General features: G+C 42.5%; 1 protein-coding gene across 3 annotated transcripts; it reads left to right on the top strand.

Moving 5' to 3' along the window:
• The first annotated feature begins 1,474 nt into the window (after nt 1–1,474).
• On the top strand, nt 1,475–13,330 carry tspan14 (tetraspanin 14). 3 transcript variants are annotated; one of them, XM_044372237.1, is made up of 9 exons: nt 1,475–1,863; nt 5,428–5,510; nt 7,083–7,133; nt 7,286–7,432; nt 7,533–7,703; nt 9,785–9,910; nt 10,042–10,092; nt 10,439–10,552; nt 12,391–13,330. In XM_044372237.1, the coding sequence occupies exons 2-9, from the start codon at nt 5,430–5,432 to the stop codon at nt 12,454–12,456; spliced, it is 807 nt and encodes a 268-aa protein (XP_044228172.1). In that variant the 5' UTR covers nt 1,475–1,863; nt 5,428–5,429; the 3' UTR covers nt 12,457–13,330. The 3 variants fall into 3 exon arrangements, with proteins under 3 accessions (XP_044228172.1, XP_044228171.1, XP_044228173.1); XM_044372236.1 differs by lacking the exon at nt 1,475–1,863 and adding an exon at nt 1,941–2,057; XM_044372238.1 differs by lacking the exon at nt 1,475–1,863 and adding an exon at nt 2,176–2,368.
• The last annotated feature ends 4,170 nt before the right edge of the window (nt 13,331–17,500 follow it).

Below are 17,500 nucleotides of genomic sequence, written 5' to 3'. Positions count from 1 at the left end.
GACCAGAAGGAAACGGGTCATCATCAGGACCCTGAGCTGTTTCTCAGGCTGCGGTCGTGTCTGTACTTGTGAAACATCATCACTACTGTTCCAGTTACAGACCAAATGCCTGAATGTGTTCTTGCTCTGCCTGTTTTATCGAGGATGCATCAGAGCTGACAGCCAAGTAATGTCAGCGACGGCAGAGATTTAGGGCCTCCTCGTCTTCCGTCTCCTCCGTCCTCCTGCCCAACACCCAGAAATCCATCTCAGCATCATGTTTAAGGAAGTCTCAGTTCCTAAAATGCATCTGGAGAAAGCGGAGCGAGGATGCACAGGTGTATCCTTTGCAGAAGTCTTTTCGGCACCTGTGACGTATAACAGAGGCGGCATTTGTAGAACGTCACACAATAGAATGTGTGTGCGTGTGCGCGTGCATATATTGTTTACAATAACAGCCGATTGTTTACTGTCCCATCAGATCAACTGACCAATCAATAAACAGATTGGATCAAAGGGGTGTTACCTGTGGGTTCGTCTCAATTCTCTTCATTTATGGCTCGTCGCTCCTCGCCTGAACCGGAAGTTGTTCCTGATGCGCCATTTTGACGAGCGTCTCGAGTCTCTGATTGGACGCTGCAGCTGATCAGACTGATCTGATACATCACTGCAGTTTCACACCGAAGTGAAGACAGATCATAGATTCACTGTTTTACTCCCAAGTTTTATGTTTTACTGTTTTACATGTTTTACATTCATCATCTAGTTAAAATCTATTAATTGTCGGTCTGATCAACAAAAGAACCAAAAACAACTTTCTTCATTTATTAGTAAGATTTTCTTTTCATGATGTTATTTCCTCCATTAAACTGTTTCTTGCTGACAGACAGACTCTTCCTGACTTTAATTTGATCCATAATAACAGTTCAACACATTTATATTTTACATCATTTATCGTCATTTCATTCAGTCACATGTGAGGCTGATATATATGAGTTACATCATTTCCATTTTCCCTGAAACATTTAGCCAAATACATATTTTCCAGTGTTCAGAAGAAATGATCATATTCTGGGTAATTGAATAATGAATTCACTATCAGGATTATCAATAAATACAGATACAAATAATCAATAAATAGTATAAACACATTCTGCCAGTAGAAATGGTTCCTGTGCGTCTGAGCAGGACACAGTATAAATACAGAATGCAGGTTTTTATTGAGGTGTTTGTTAAACAGGAAACAGGTTGCAGAGAGGAAACAGCTGCTCTAGCGGTGATAACTTTATTAGTATTAACACAGTGCACATGTGTACAGACACAAACTCCATCAGAAGTTTCTACAGCTGTTAAAGCTGACTGACAGCTGATCCAGCTGTGATCAGCTGTTGCCGTCATCAGAAACGGACGTCGCTTCACATGACGTTTCAGAGGAGAGGACGTCTCATGTCTCTTAAAACAAATTTCCTCGTTTGGTTTCCTTGCGTCTCTCCTGCATCCACGTTGGAGGGAGTAAAAGTGAGGGAACCGTGGATGCAATTTAAGAGACTTGGGATGCAGCCCAGGAGGTTCCTCTCTCCTCCAGGTGCATTTAAGGGATTGGAAGATCCTCCATGATGGCGGAGAGAGGACGGGTCACGGAGGAGAGAGGAGGAAGCATAGAATTAGCGAATTGAAAAGCACCTGTTGTAAATGTGAAATTGAGATTATTGAATATCAGTCCGCTAGGTGGCACTGCAACACTGACATAGTGGCCGGTTGAGAGTTCAGCACATAGTAGAAGAAACTAGTTCGCGCTGTGCCATAAAAACTGTTGTGACCCAGCTGCACACTTCCTTCACCAGGAGTGAATAAAACTCCTCCCTGTTCAAACAGAAGCTTCCCGTAACTCACACACCCCTCTACATCGAACGCGATGACGTAGCGCAGCGACGGGCCGAAGCGGCCAATGAATGCGGCGTCTACGTATGACGTGTATTACAGGAAGCAGCTGTGTTGTCTCTTAGCAGCAGTCGGTGATCAGCGGTGTTTTGATTGTTGTTTTCCAGCTCAAACTGCTTCATACAGACGGATCTCAGGTAAGACCGGCTGTGTCCCGGTAAACGGGACTCTGTTACCGTTTAATCTCTCGTTTATTCGGCCTGAACACACTTATTATCACTTTACTCCGTTAGCATTAGCATTAGCCGCTTCCTGTTAGCGCTGAGTTCAGGAACTCGCTGCTCGTCTTTAACAGAAACGGTCACTGACGGTAAATAACGGAGGTTACCGGGAGTTACCGGCGCTGTGCGGGCTGACCGGGCTGAGCGGAGGGCCGGGTGGACCTGTCGGTGATTCATCACGGAAGAAAAGTCGGTTTAAACTAACAGGAACTAACCTGAGCAGACAGGTTAGCTGCAGCTAAGCTAATGTTAGCGTCCGTCTGTGTTTAAAGTTTAGATTTTTATTTCGAACTTATTAAATAAATAAAAAATATGCGTAAGAAAACAAAATAAGAATAACCTGTAAAATTAACAGCAAACATATACATCAAAGTCTCAACAAACAACATAAATTAATATTTCATGTCTTTAAGGAGCAGGAAGAAGTTATCAAGTCCCACCCCTTTTTATATTTTATCAAAAATCTATAATCAATAGTCTAAATGTTAAACATAGATATTCCAACTTTCCGGCCCAGTGTTCAGAGTACACAACTCCATCAAATCAATCAAAAAGGAAACAAAACCACAAACATCCTGTCGTACTCTGCATGCTAATCCATCACATATCCGATCAATAATCCATCACATATCCGATCAATAATCCATCACATATCCGATCAATAATCCATCACATATCCGATCAATAATCCATCACATATCCGATCAATAATCCATCACATATCCTTTAAATGTATTTAATGTTTCTTCTTATTTCCGCACTAATTGTTTCTTGCTTCCTCTCATCGTGTCGACTTTCTCTCATTTTAAATAACTTTTAAATGTTATTTGGTATTAATTGATTTCAAGTTTGTTCATGATTTGAACTGTTTTAAAGTCAACCGGATCTTTAATTTGAGTGATTTTTAATGTAATATAAAGTGTGTTTGTTGTTTCTCTAGAAGTGGTTTTGTTTATTGTTCTTATGGCTCTTTTGAAGGATGAAGATTAGATTGTATTTCCACACAGTCAGTTATATATATGGGACTATAAACACTGTAAAGTTTATATAGTACTACACAATTGACTTTCGTATTTTAGCTTTGGCATCATTTTTATGTGGCTTCCAGCATGATTTATCATCTATTATCACTGCAAGACATGTAATCTGAGTCACTCTTTCTGTTTCTACATCGTTTATTATGAGTTTCCTGTTTGAGTTAAATGATTCCCAAAGATTATAAATTTAATTTGACTTAAATTCATTGTTAGTTTGTTAGAATCAAATCATCTCTTCAGCATTTCCTCTGCATCCAAACGCTGTTCCAAATTCTAACCACAACAAAATAAACTTGTATCATCTGCAAATAATTTAGTTTTTAATATGTTGGAAACCTCACATATATTATGCACAAAACAAACAACAGTGGTCCCAACACTGAGCCCTGGGGAACCCCACAAGTAACCTCCAGTAGTTGTGCATTACAGTTATTGATTTGCACGTATTGATACCTGTTCTCCAGGTAACTGCTGAACTTCCTCTAATTCTATATCTTTGTAATATCTTCAATATTAAGTCATGGTCAACTGTATCAAATGCTTTTTTAGGATCCAGGAATACTCCACTCTGCTCCACTATTGCTGTTGATATTTCATCCACAAGCTGCAGATGAAGTTCTGTTAGATCTAAACCCAGACTGCTGTTCATACAGTACATTATGTTTTGTATCTTTTATAGAATATATTTCCAGTATTTTAGAGAACAGTGAAAGTACAGAAACAGGTCTTCAGTTAGAGAGTTCATGTTATATATCGCTATGACTGCAGCTGTTTTCATTTTGCTTGGAAATAAAGCAGCTTGTAGAGACTGATTACAGATATGAGTCAGAGGTTTCACCACACACTCACTTTTTTTTGACCGGAAATGACACAAGCTTCTCCCAAAAGATAATAAGACGACGTACAAGAGGCATCAATGTGGAAAAAATGATTTCTCAGCTTCCAAATAGTTCAAGCTGTTCTAAAGCATCCTAATTACCCTGATTCATTTTAATGAAAAACAGCAACTCTCTGCAGCTGGTTTGTGGACAGTCATGGTTAAGACAGAGGAGCTCACTGCGGACCTGCGGCTGAACATTGTGGCTGCTCACAAGTCAGGAAAGTGCCATAAGGCCATATCTAAATGTTTTCAAGTTCCAGTGACTACAGTGCAAAGTATTATCAGAAAATACAAGACGTTCCACACTGTGGAAAATCTCAGAGGACGTGGTCGGAAGTCGGAAGGATCACCACCAAGGCCATCCTGGTGAATATGTGCTCTGCTGGTGGCAACGTCTCAAGGCTGACAGTCCAACGAGACACTGCACACTGCTGGGTTCCACGGACGCAGGCCAAGGAGGACGCCACTTCTCCAGATAAGGCACACAAAAGCCTGCTTGGCCTTTGCAGATGCTCATCTGGATAAAGAAGAAGACTTCTGGTTTTCTGGTTTTCTGTTTTATCAGATGAAACAGAATTTGAATTGTTTGGTCACAATGATGTATCCTTCATTTGGTGTAAAAAAGGAGAAGCCTTCAACCCTAAGAACACCATCCCCACCGTCAAACATGGTGGTGGGAACCTAATGCTTTGGGGGTGTTTTTCAGCCAGTGGACCAGGGAACCTAATCACAGTAAACGGCACCATGAAAAAAGAGCAATGCATCAAGATTCTCAACAACAACGTCAGGCAGTCTGCAGAGAAACTTGGCCTTGGGCACCAGTGGACATTTCAGCACGACAGCAACACAAAAGTGGTGAAGAAATGGTTAGCAGTCAAAAACATTAACGTTTTGCAGCGGCTCAGCCAGAGTCCTGACATGAATCTAATTGAGAATCAGTGGAGGGAGCTAAAGATCAGATTGATGGCAAGAAGACCCTCCAACCTGAAAGAGTCGGAGCTCATCGCTACAGATGAATGATGAACCAGTGGAGACATGCAAGACGCTGCTCAGCAATTATAGGAAGTGTTTGATTGCTGTAATAGACGTTAAGGCTTTTCTATTGGTCATTGAGAAGGGTTTGAATAATTTTGGACATTTGGCCACTTTTTGTTCAAATGTAAATAAAAGCTGAGAAATATTTATTTCCACAATGATGCCTCTTGTACGTCGTCTTATTATCTTCTGGTAGACGCCGGTGTCATTTCCAATCAAGAAAAAACTTACTGGTTGAATAAGAAGTAACTTTGCCAGGTGTATGAATCATTTCAGGCTTGACTGTATAAAACATGTCAGCACATATGTGAGTTGTGTATGTTGTGTCTTTCAGAGATGTATTACTATCGCTATGACAACGCTGAGGTCAGCTGCTGCTACAAATACCTGATGTTCAGCTACAACATCATCTTCTGGGTGAGTTACCTGTTCACCTGTTCACCTGTTTACATGTTGACATGTTGAACTGAGACGGAACCATTTCCGTGGACGCATTGTAAGATCTGCATACAGACTCAAAGATGGCGCCTCTTCAGTTGAGTGAGAATCGTTCACTTGGCACATGAAGCAAAAACAGTTTCTAGCTTCCAGGTTCCAGGTGTGTGTTTCTCCCGCTGGCCCCGCCCACCAGTCTCCAGTACATTCAGAGCGGCGCCGCCAGGATCCTGAGAGCACAAAAACACGAGGGCTGTAGTCTCCTGGCCGACTGGTTGATTAGTTGGTCGATATGCTCTCGTACGACCAAATTCTCATTAGTCGAATAATCACTGAGTTACTTTCATAAGGAGAAAAGTGCTTCATCAATAATCCATCATTTCCTGCAGCAGGAAGGACGGACTAACAAATTACTTTTTAAATTACTTCAACTTTGAAGGCAACACAGAGACTCTTTTAAAAAAGGCCTAAAAACCTTTTTCATCTTAACTCTTCTTCTTCTTCTTCTTCTTCTTCTTCTTCTTCTTATTATTATTATTATTATCATTATTGGTGTTGTTGTTATTCATGTTGTGTGTTCTATGTTATTAATAAGTTTCACTATGAATGAAAAATTTGGTACAAATGACTTATAAACCTTCATGGATCATAAATTAATAACAGGAAGAGTCATACTTGACCTTATTTGCACCCGTTTCATCCGTCTTTCAAACCTGCTGAGAAGTGTTTCCTGTTGAGCGTTAGCTAACAGGAAGTGATGTGACTGGCATCCTGTGTGGTTGAGGGAGGAAATGTGGCAACAACTCAGTCAGAGTCTCAGTCAGCTGAGCTGCTCCAGTAATCAAAGATCAGAATCATCCTCCGCCTGCAGCGTTTCATGTGTAACGATGATGAAACATGTCGTCGACTCATCAGCGAGTCGTGTACGTTTGATATTGTGCAAGAAAAAAAACAGAACTGATAAATGCTCCATCATGTCGACATGTTTCCGATCTGATCTGAGGGCGTCTCCTCAGAAACAACCCACTCACTGGAAACCAGTCTGGAAACCAGTGGCTTCATTCATCTAACTGACTGGAAACCAGTGAATTTATTCATCTAACTGGAAACCAGTGTGTGTTAGTGGATCTGACTAAACACTGGTGTGTTAGTGGATCTGACTAAACACTGGTGTGTTAGTGAATCTGACTAAACGCTGGTGTGTTAGTGGATCTGACTAAACACTGGTGTGTTAGTGGATCTGACTAAACACTGGTGTGTTAGTGAATCTGACTAAACACTGGTGTGTTAGTGAATCTGACTAAACACTGGTGTGTTAGTGGATCTGACTAAACGCTGGTGTGTTAGTGGATCTGACTAAACACTGGTGTGTTAGTGAATCTGACTAAACGCTGGTGTGTTAGTGAATCTGACTAAACACTGGTGTGTTAGTGGATCTGACTAAACACTGGTGTGTTAGTGGATCTGACTAAACACTGGTGTGTTAGTGGATCTGACTAAACGCTGGTGTGTTAGTGGATCTGACTAAACACTGGTGTGTGTCTTGTGTTGCAGCTAGCTGGAGTCGCCTTCATTGCAGTGGGTTTCTGGGCATGGAGTGAAAAGGTGATTGCACACATACAGATTGGAACAACGATAGACTCAATAAATCAGTATTGGTCTTGTATCAAGAACATTTTTGTCTATTAAACGTGATTTTACACACATATGTCACATGGTGATAATTACTCACATCATGATGTTGTTGTGGTTCACAGGGAGTCCTGCTGGACCTGACCCAGGTGACCAAGCTGCATGGTTTCGACCCGGTCTGGTTGGTTCTGGTGGTGGGCGGAGTCACCTTCATCCTGGGCTTCGCCGGCTGTGTGGGAGCCCTGAGAGAAAACATCTGTCTGCTCAAGTTTGTACGTAAAAAAAACAAAACAAAAAAAACCATCTGTCTGCGACAGTTTAAAAACATCAGCTTGTTAACTTTGTTTTTGCATCTTTGTGGATTTCTGTCAGTTTTCGGGGGTGATCGGCTTCATCTTCTTCCTGGAGCTGACGGCGGCGGTGCTGGCGGTGGTTTTCCAGAGTCAGGTCAGAGAGTGGATCAACGAGTTCTTTCTGGCAAACGTCAAAGCGTACAGAGACGACATCGACCTGCAGAACCTCATCGACTCCCTGCAGAGGATGGTAACTGCTTCCTGTGCTGTCAGATACAGCTGTTTACTTCTTCAGTTTATTACAAGTCAGAGCTGCAACTGACATCTTAAAGATACAGACAAATGATTCAATACGTTTAAACCTCTAGGATCCTGTTTACTGTTGGTTGAAGGATCCTGTTTACTGTTGGTTGAAGGATCCTGTTTACTGTTGGTTGAATGATCTTGTTTACTGTTGGTTGAAGGATCTTGTTTACTGTTGGTTGAAGGATCCTGTTTACTGTTGGTTGAAGGATCTTGTTTACTGTTGGTTGAATGATCTTGTTTACTGTTGGTTGAAGGATCCTGTTTACTGTTGGTTGAAGTATCTTGTTTACTGTTGGTTGAAGGATCTTGTTTACTGTCGGTTGAAGGATCTTGTTTACTGTCGGTTGAAGGATCTTGTTTACTGTCGGTTGAAGGATCTTGTTTACTGTTGGTTGAAGTATCTTGTTTACTGTTGGTTGAAGGATCTTGTTTACTGTTGGTTGAATGATCTTGTTTACTGTTGGTTGAATGATCTTGTTTACTGTTGGTTGACGGATCTTGTTTACTGTCGGTTGAAGGATCTTGTTTACTGTCGGTTGAAGGATCCTGTTTACTGTTGGTTGAAGTATCTTGTTTACTGTCGGTTGAAGGATCTTGTTTACTGTTGGTTGAAGGATCCTGTTTATTGTTGGTAGAAGGATCTTGTTTACTGTTGGTTGACGGATCTTGTTTACTGTTGGTTGACGGATCTTGTTTACTGTCGGTTGAATGATCTTGTTTACTGTCGGTTGAAGGATCTTGTTTACTGTTGGTTGAAGGATCTTGTTTATTGTTGGTAGAAGGATCTTGTTTACTGTCGGTTGAAGGATCTTGTTTATTGTTGGTAGAAGGATCTTGTTTACTGTTGGTTGACGGATCTTGTTTACTGTTGGTTGAAGGATCTTGTTTACTGTCGGTTGAATGATCTTGTTTACTGTCGGTTGAAGGATCTTGTTTACTGTTGGTTGAAGGATCTTGTTTATTGTTGGTAGAAGGATCTTGTTTACTGTCGGTTGAAGGATCTTGTTTACTGTTGGTTGAAGGATCCTGTTTATTGTTGGTAGAAGGATCTTGTTTACTGTTGGTTGACGGATCTTGTTTACTGTTGGTTGAAGGATCTTGTTTACTGTCGGTTGAAGGATCTTGTTTACTGTCGGTTGAAGGATCTTGTTTACTGTTGGTTGAAGGATCTTGTTTATTGTTGGTAGAAGGATCTTGTTTACTGTCGGTTGACGGATCTTGTTTACTGTCGGTTGAAGGATCTTGTTTACTGTCGGTTGAAGGATCTTGTTTACTGTCGGTTGACGGATCTTGTTTACTGTCGGTTGAAGGATCTTGTTTACTGTCGGTTGAAGGATCTTGTTTACTGTCGGTTGAAGGATCTTGTTTACTGTCGGTTGAAGGATCTTGTTTACTGTCGGTTGAAGGATCTTGTTTACTGTCGGTTGAAGGATCTTGTTTACTGTCGGTTGAAGGATCTTGTTTACTGTCGGTTGGAGGATCTTGTTTACTGTCGGTTGAAGGATCTTGTTTACTGTCGGTTGAAGGATCTTGTTTACTGTCGGTTGGAGGATCCTGTTTACTGTCGGTTGAAGGATCTTGTTTACTGTCGGTTGGAGGATCCTGTTTACTGTCGGTTGAAGGATCTTGTTTACTGTCGGTTGAAGGATCTTGTTTACTGTCGGTTGAAGGATCTTGTTTACTGTTGGTTGAAGGATCTTGTTTACTGTCGGTTGGAGGATCCTGTTTACTGTCGGTTGAAGGATCTTGTTTACTGTCGGTTGGAGGATCCTGTTTACTGTCGGTTGAAGGATCTTGTTTACTGTCGGTTGAAGGATCTTGTTTACTGTTGGTTGAAGGATCCTGTTTACTGTCGGTTGAAGGATCCTGTTTACTGTCGGTTGAAGGATCTTGTTTACTGTTGGTTGGAGGATCCTGTTTACTGTTGGTTGGAGGATCTTGTTTACTGTTGGTTGAAGGATCTTGTTTACTGTTGGTTGGAGGATCCTGTTTACTGTTGGTTGAAGGATCTTGTTTCTGAAACAGAACTACTGCTGTGGAGCTCAGGATCCAGACGACTGGGATCTGAACGTTTATTTCAGCTGTAACGGGACTCATCGCAGCAGAGAAAAATGTGGAGTTCCTTTCTCTTGCTGCATCACTGATCCTGCTGTGAGTTCACTACAAATCAATATGAATCATTATTGATCATAATCGTCTTTGATTCAGTTTCTGTGATTCTGCATTAAACTACAAAACTGAAAACTTCAAAACAGTCTGTTTAGTGTTTGTGTTTGTTTCAGGACTCGGTGGTGAACACTCAATGTGGCTACGACGTGAGAAACAAACCAAAGGTGAGGTCTCTTCTGATTGGTTCTTTTGAAGTCTAAAACATCTGAATACAAGATCAATACTCAGTATTGTTAATTTTCCAACAGGAACATTAACATGTTCTTGTTGGTGTTATGTTCACATGCTCCAGTTAGAACCATAACAACACGTTCAAATGCTGTAATGGGATCATTTCATGTGTTGTTACGGTTTTATCAGTAATTTCTAAAAAGAATATTTTTAATGTTCTAATATGTTGTTAATGTTCTGACAGAAATATATTCTTAAACACTGTGTTCTTCTGTTCTAACGTGATGTTTCATCTGGAACATATATTTCTAATGTTCTAATTTTATTGTGTCATATCAGAGCGAGTGGAGAGATCATATTTACATCAAAGGCTGCATTGCTGCGTTAGAGGACTGGTTACCTGGAAACCTTTACACTGTGGCCATCGTCTTCATCGTCATCTCTCTGCTGCAGGTACAAATACTCCACACACCAAATGTGTACTGTCGCTTTAACTATACTGACGGCGTACTGTCGCTTTAACTACACTGCTGTCGTACTGTCGCTTTAACTATACTGACGGCGTACTGTCGCTTTAACTACACTGACGGCGTACTGTCGCTTTAACTATACTGACGGCGTACTGTCGCTTTAACTATACTGACGGCGTACTGTCGCTTTAACTATACTGACGGCGTACTGTCGCTTTAACTACACTGACGGCGTACTGTCGCTTTAACTATACTGACGGCGTACTGTCGCTTTAACTACACTGACGGCGTACTGTCGCTTTAACTATACTGACGGCGTACTGTCGCTTTAACTACACTGACGACGTACTGTCGCTTTAACTATACTGACGGCGTACTGTCGCTTTAACTATACTGACGGCGTACTGTCGCTTTAACTATACTGACGGCGTGCTGTCGCTTTAACTACACTGACGGCGTACTGTCGCTTTAACTACACTGACGGCGTACTGTCGCTTTAACTATACTGACGGCGTGCTGTCGCTTTAACTACACTGACGGCGTACTGTCGCTTTAACTACACTGACGGCGTACTGTCGCTTTAACTACACTGACGACGTACTGTCACTTTAACTACACTGACGGCGTACTGTCGCTTTAACTACACTGACGACGTACTGTCGCTTTAACTATACTGACGACGTACTGTCGCTTTAACTATACTGACGGCGTACTGTCGCTTTAACTACACTGACGACGTACTGTCGCTTTAACTATACTGACGACGTACTGTCGCTTTAACTACACTGACGGCGTACTGTCGCTTTAACTATACTGACGGCGTACTGTCGCTTTAACTATACTGACGGCGTACTGTCGCTTTAACTATACTGACGACGTACTGTCGCTTTAACTATACTGACGGCGTACTGTCGCTTTAACTATACTGACGGCGTACTGTCGCTTTAACTATACTGACGACGTACTGTCGCTTTAACTATACTGACGACGTACTGTCGCTTTAACTATACTGACGGCGTACTGTCGCTTTAACTACACTGACGACGTACTGTCGCTTTAACTATACTGACGGCGTACTGTCGCTTTAACTATACTGACGGCGTACTGTCGCTTTAACTATACTGACGGCGTACTGTCGCTTTAACTATACTGACGACGTACTGTCGCTTTAACTATACTGACGACGTACTGTCACTTTAACTACACTGCTGTCGTACTGTCGCTTTAACTATACTGACGGCGTACTGTCGCTTTAACTATACTGACGGCGTACTGTCGCTTTAACTACACTGACGACGTACTGTCGCTTTAACTATACTGACGACGTACTGTCGCTTTAACTATACTGACGGCGTACTGTCGCTTTAACTACACTGACGACGTACTGTCGCTTTAACTATACTGACGACGTACTGTCGCTTTAACTATACTGACGGCGTACTGTCGCTTTAACTACACTGACGACGTACTGTCGCTTTAACTATACTGACGGCGTACTGTCGCTTTAACTATACTGACGGCGTACTGTCGCTTTAACTATACTGACGGCGTACTGTCGCTTTAACTATACTGACGGCGTACTGTCGCTTTAACTATACTGACGGCGTACTGTCGCTTTAACTATACTGACGGCGTACTGTCGCTTTAACTATACTGACGGCGTACTGTCGCTTTAACTATACTGACGACGTACTGTCGCTTTAACTACACTGCTGTCGTACTGTCAGCTCGTTCATTTGTTGACATGTTTGTAGATCGATATACTTTATTGATCCCAAAGGGAATCGATCACAGATCTATGTTGACGCTCTCTGTGTGCAGATGGTGGGGATCTACCTGGCCCGGACTCTGATCGCCGACATCCAGAAGGTCAAATTCAGTTACTGAACCTGGCTTACGGGGGCGGAGCCTCCACCTGCATGGGGGCGGAGCCTCCATTTGCAGGGGGCGGGGCCTCCAGCAGGTGCTACTGGACCAAGTTTCTTCAGTCAGATGTGCCTTCCTCTTCTCTGCTGTGTCTGCGTCACCTCGTTTAATCCCCTCAGTCCTCTGGTGATGTGGTTGCCATGGTGACTGAGAACAGATCTGTGCCTTCACTTTCCTGCAGTTTCAGATTAAACATCACGTGTGTGATGCAGCGCCGCCTCACCGCCACACTCCAAACTGCTGCTCCTGCAGGACTTTTTCTACTCTGTGAATGTTTATTGATCCAGTGTGTGACCTTTGACCTGATTGGCTGTTATTGTTCATCATCATCATCATCATCATCAGTGACCCCAGCTGGGGTTTTTTCAGGTTAACTCAGGTCTGTTTTTGTTTTTCTGCTTTCACGGTTTATTTTCTTCGTCCATTAATCAGCTCGTAATTTCCTCAATTAATCAGTTTATCATTTCATGTATGAAGCAAAGTGACGTCTTGTTCTGTCTGAAAGCATTAAATCAATAGTGGGCAAATAGCGGCCCGCGGGCCAAATCCGGCCCTCCAGCAAAAATATTTGGTCCCCCCAAAGTTTTTATGTGTGAATTTTAACAGCTGAAATTCCACAACAGAAAGAGGTGACAAACTAACAGGAACAGTTTCAACAACAACAACAACAACAACAACAACAACAGTGCCTTGAACTATAAATGACGTGTTTATCAGGTGTGATTAAAGTGCGTCTGTAGTCTCAAAGTGCAACACAGAACATACATGAGTCACTTTTAGCCAAATCAGTGTTTACGTTAGCTGGAACTCTTTTAGCCTCCAGTTCAAATAGAGATCTGTGTCTGTTAACGGCTCAGCCAATGAAAAGCCCCGACAGAGCTGACCTCATAGCATTAAATGAGCCTTTGATGGGAAACGGTTTGTAAAAATCTGGGTCAGTGATGTCATACAGGTGTCTCTCTCAGACTCTAATTAAAGAACATTGTTAATGGTTTTTCTTCTGCAGGAACCTGAACTCACCTGCAGAAGAAAAACCACAGAAGAAGAATCAAATCACATTAGAAACAGAAACAATCTGAAGTTAAAATCACGGCGTGTTCCTTTAAATCGTCTCCGAGGGACGGCTCAGGTCATGTGACTTGTTTGGTTTTTTTACACTGGATTCGTGAAGCTCCGCCTCCTCCTTGTTAACGAGCTTTGAATAAAGTTTTGAATGAGTTTTTTGTATGAAATAAAGTTTTGAGGTTGTTTGTGTCTATCTGAACTTTTTCTGCTTTGTTTAATTTTTCTGATTTGAGTTTTTGTGTTTTAACCTGAAAGTTCAGTTTTTTATAAAAGTGAATTTGTCTTTTTTATATTCAACTAAATAAAAATGAAGTTGAATCTGTTTCTGTCTGTTTATTCAAATGTGATGAATAGAAAGAAACCTTTTAATTTAAAATGTAGATCACATGACACGTGAGAGCAGCACTTCCTGTCAGTCAGGCGGCTCCGATGCGTCGCTGGTAAAAAGGTTTATTAACTGATTAACATCAACATTTTATAAAATGACTCAGAATATAAAGAAACACTTTCTGTATTAAATGATTTACTTTTTAAACATTAACTCTGCAAACATCTGTAATAAAATACAAGAACGAGTTAAAATGTTTGTCTCAAACGTCTGCAAATAAGGTCAATTATGACTCATCAATTTATCATCCATGAAGGTTAATAAGTTATAATAAGTAACAATAATAAGTTATAATAAGTAACAATAAGTCCACCAGTGCTGTCGGCTGATAAACATAATAATTTAATAATTACATCCACCTGTTCAACAACAAACTGACCTGCAAACTCACTGCAGTGACATCACCGCTGACATCACCGCTGACATCACTGCAGTGACATCACCGCTGACATCACCCCTGTGCTAAAATAATCTCAACTCAAAGTCCACTCACATGTTTTTTTCCAGAGCTTTCGACTTCACGCCACTGTCTTCATCAGTGGATACTCAGTTGTCATGGAGACGGGTTGTTCACATGACAGCCGGTGGATACTTCCATCGCTGTCCTCTGTGGCAGGCTGTGCTGTTTCCATGACAACCGTGAAAATAACCCGTCTGCTGATGAAGCCCATGAGATTGTGACAAGAAAGCCAGTAAGCGGACCTTGAGTTGAGTTTTAAACTGAGAATCTTTCATTCGTTTCATTTTTAATGAAATCACAGATGAGGTTGTGTGTGAAGTTTGAACCTCGTATCTCCAGGATCAATGGATGTGAAGATACAGATTGATCGTCTGTCTGCTGGTTTATTATCCTGATTATTATGGTTATTATTATCTTATTGATCCTGTATTGAAACAGGTCTGTTGAGCAGTTTGTGAAGCAGCGTCTTCATCTTCAGTGTGATGATGAAGATACGATGCTGCTCCCTTCTGTCTGACTGAAACCACTGCAGGGAGAAGCTGCTGTCTGCTTTCTATATCATATCTAACGTGTTTTATTGATTTGTACAAAAACATTTGGTGATTTCCTGCTTCAGAGACCCAAAAGACCCAAAGAAACAAAAGGTGTCTGAACATCACCTCACAAACACAAAGCAGAAGTTCAGATGTTTCCACTCAAAACAACTCAAACTCATCTTTGTTTGTTTGTTTGTTTGTTTGTGTCTGTAACTACTTGTCTCTGACAGGAAGTAGATCCGTGACGCTCCTCCACTACGTTCATCGCTGGGTTTCCGGGTCAGAACCAGGAGAGACACGGTCGTCAAGGACTGAACATGAAGAAGAAACAGCTGCAGGACGACGCTGAGCTCTGGTGAGTTCTGGTGAATTAACACGAGGACACTGCTGGTTTCACACAGTGTCTGATGAACGAGGAGAAGATCAATGAGGAGCTGAAAACCTTACTGACAGCTGATCAATACGATCACAATGATCAATTATATCATCTTCCCTCCACTGGCGGCCATCTTTCTTCCTGTGTGTCTGTTTAGGATGTGTGTGTGATGTGTGTGTGATGTGTGTAATGTGTGTGTGATGTGTGTAATGTGTGTGTGATGTGTGTGTGATGTGTGTAATGTGTGTGTGATGTGTGTGTGATGTGTGTGTGATGTGTGTGTGATGTGTGTAATGTGTGTGTGATGTGTGTGTGATGTGTGTGTGATGTGTGTGTGATGTGTGTAATGTGTGTGTGATGTGTGTGGACAGTGTGTCTGTGTGTTGACAGTGTGTGTGTGTGTGTGGACAGTGTGTGTGTGTGTTGACAGTGTGTGTGTGTGTGTGTGTGTGTGGACAGTGTGTGTGTGTGTGTTGACAGTGTGTGTGTGTGTGTGGACAGTGTGTGTGTGGACAGTGTGTGTGTTGACAGTGTGTGTGTGTGTGTTGACAGTGTGTGTGTGTGTTGACAGTGTGTGTTTGTGTGTGTGTGTTGACAGTGTGTGTGTGTGTGTTGACAGTGTGTGTGTGTGTGTTGACAGTGTGTGTGTGTGTGTGTGGACTGTGTGTGTGTGTGTGTTGACAGTGTGTGTGTGTGTGTGTGTGTGTGTGTGTGTGTGTGTGTGTTGACAGGGTGTGTGTGTGTGTGTGTGTGTTGACAGTGTGTGTGTGTGTGTGTGTGTGTGTGTGTTGACAGTGTGTGTGTGTGTGTGTGTTGACAGTGTGTGTGTGTGTGTGTTGACAGTGTGTGTGTGTGTGTGTGTGGACAGTGTGTGTGTGTGTGTGTTGACAGTGTGTGTGTGTGTGTGTGTTGACAGTGTGTGTGTGTGTGTGTGCGTGTTGACAGTGTGTGTGTGTGTTGACAGTGTGTGTGTGTGTTGACAGTGTGTGTGTGTGTGTGTGTGTGGACAGTGTGTGTGTGTGTGTGTTGACAGTGTGTGTGTGTGTGTGTGTTGACAGTGTGTGTGTGTGATGACAGTGTGTGTGTGTGTGTGTGGACAGTGTGTGTGTGTGTGTGTTGACAGTGTGTGTGTGTGTGTGTGCGTGTTGACAGTGTGTGTGTGTGTGTGTGCGTGTTGACAGTGTGTGTGTGTGTGTGATGACAGTGTGTGTGTGTGTGTGGACAGTGTGTGTGTGTGTGTGGACAGTGTGTGTGTGTGTGTGTGGACAGTGTGTGTGTGTGTTGACAGTGTGTGTGTGTTGACAGTGTGTGTGTGTGTGTGGACAGTGTGTGTGTGTGTGTGTTGACAGTGTGTGTGTGTGTGTGTGCGTGTGTGTTGACAGTGTGTGTGTGTGTGTGGACAGTGTGTGTGTGTGTGTGTGTGTGTTGACAGTGTGTGTGTGTGTGTGTGCGTGTTGACAGTGTGTGTGTGTGGACAGTGTGTGTGTGTGTGTGTGTGTGTTGACAGTGCGTGTGTGTTGACAGTGTGTGTGTGTGTGTGGACAGTGTGTGTGTGTGTGTGTGTGTGTTGACAGTGTGTGTGTGTGTGTGTGCGTGTTGACAGTGTGTGTGTGTGGACAGTGTGTGTGTGTGTGTGTGTGTGTTGACAGTGTGTGTGTGTTGACAGTGTGTGTGTGTGTGTGTGTGTGTTGACAGTGTGTGTGTGTGTGTGTGCGTGTTGACAGTGTGTGTGTGTGTGTGTGCGTGTTGACAGTGTGTGTGTGTGTGTGTTGACAGTGTGTGTGTGTGTGTGTTGACAGTGTGTGTGTGTGTGTGTGCGTGTTGACAGTGTGTGTGTGTGTGTGTGCGTGTTGACAGTGTGTGTGTGTGTGTTGACAGTGTGTGTGTGTGTGTGTGTGCGTGTTGACAGTGTGTGTGTGTGTGTGCGTGTTGACTGTGTGTGTGTGTGTGTGTGTTGACAGTGTGTGTGTGTGTGTGTGTGTGTTGACAGTGTGTGTGTGTGTGTGTTGACAGTGTGTGTGTGTGTGTGTGTGCGTGTTGACAGTGTGTGTGTGTGGACAGTGTGTGTGTGTGTGTTGACAGTGTGTGTGTGTGGACAGTGTGTGTGTGTGTGTGTGTGTGTGGACAGTGTGTGTGTGTGTGTGTTGACAGTGTGTGTGTGTGTGTGTGTTGACAGTGTG

The sequence above is a fragment of the Thunnus albacares genome, chromosome 14, assembly GCF_914725855.1.
Source record: "Thunnus albacares chromosome 14, fThuAlb1.1, whole genome shotgun sequence".
Lineage (NCBI taxonomy): Eukaryota > Metazoa > Chordata > Actinopteri > Scombriformes > Scombridae > Thunnus > Thunnus albacares.
Note: the sequence above shows the minus strand (reverse complement) of the source record. Positions and strands in the feature narration are given on the sequence as shown.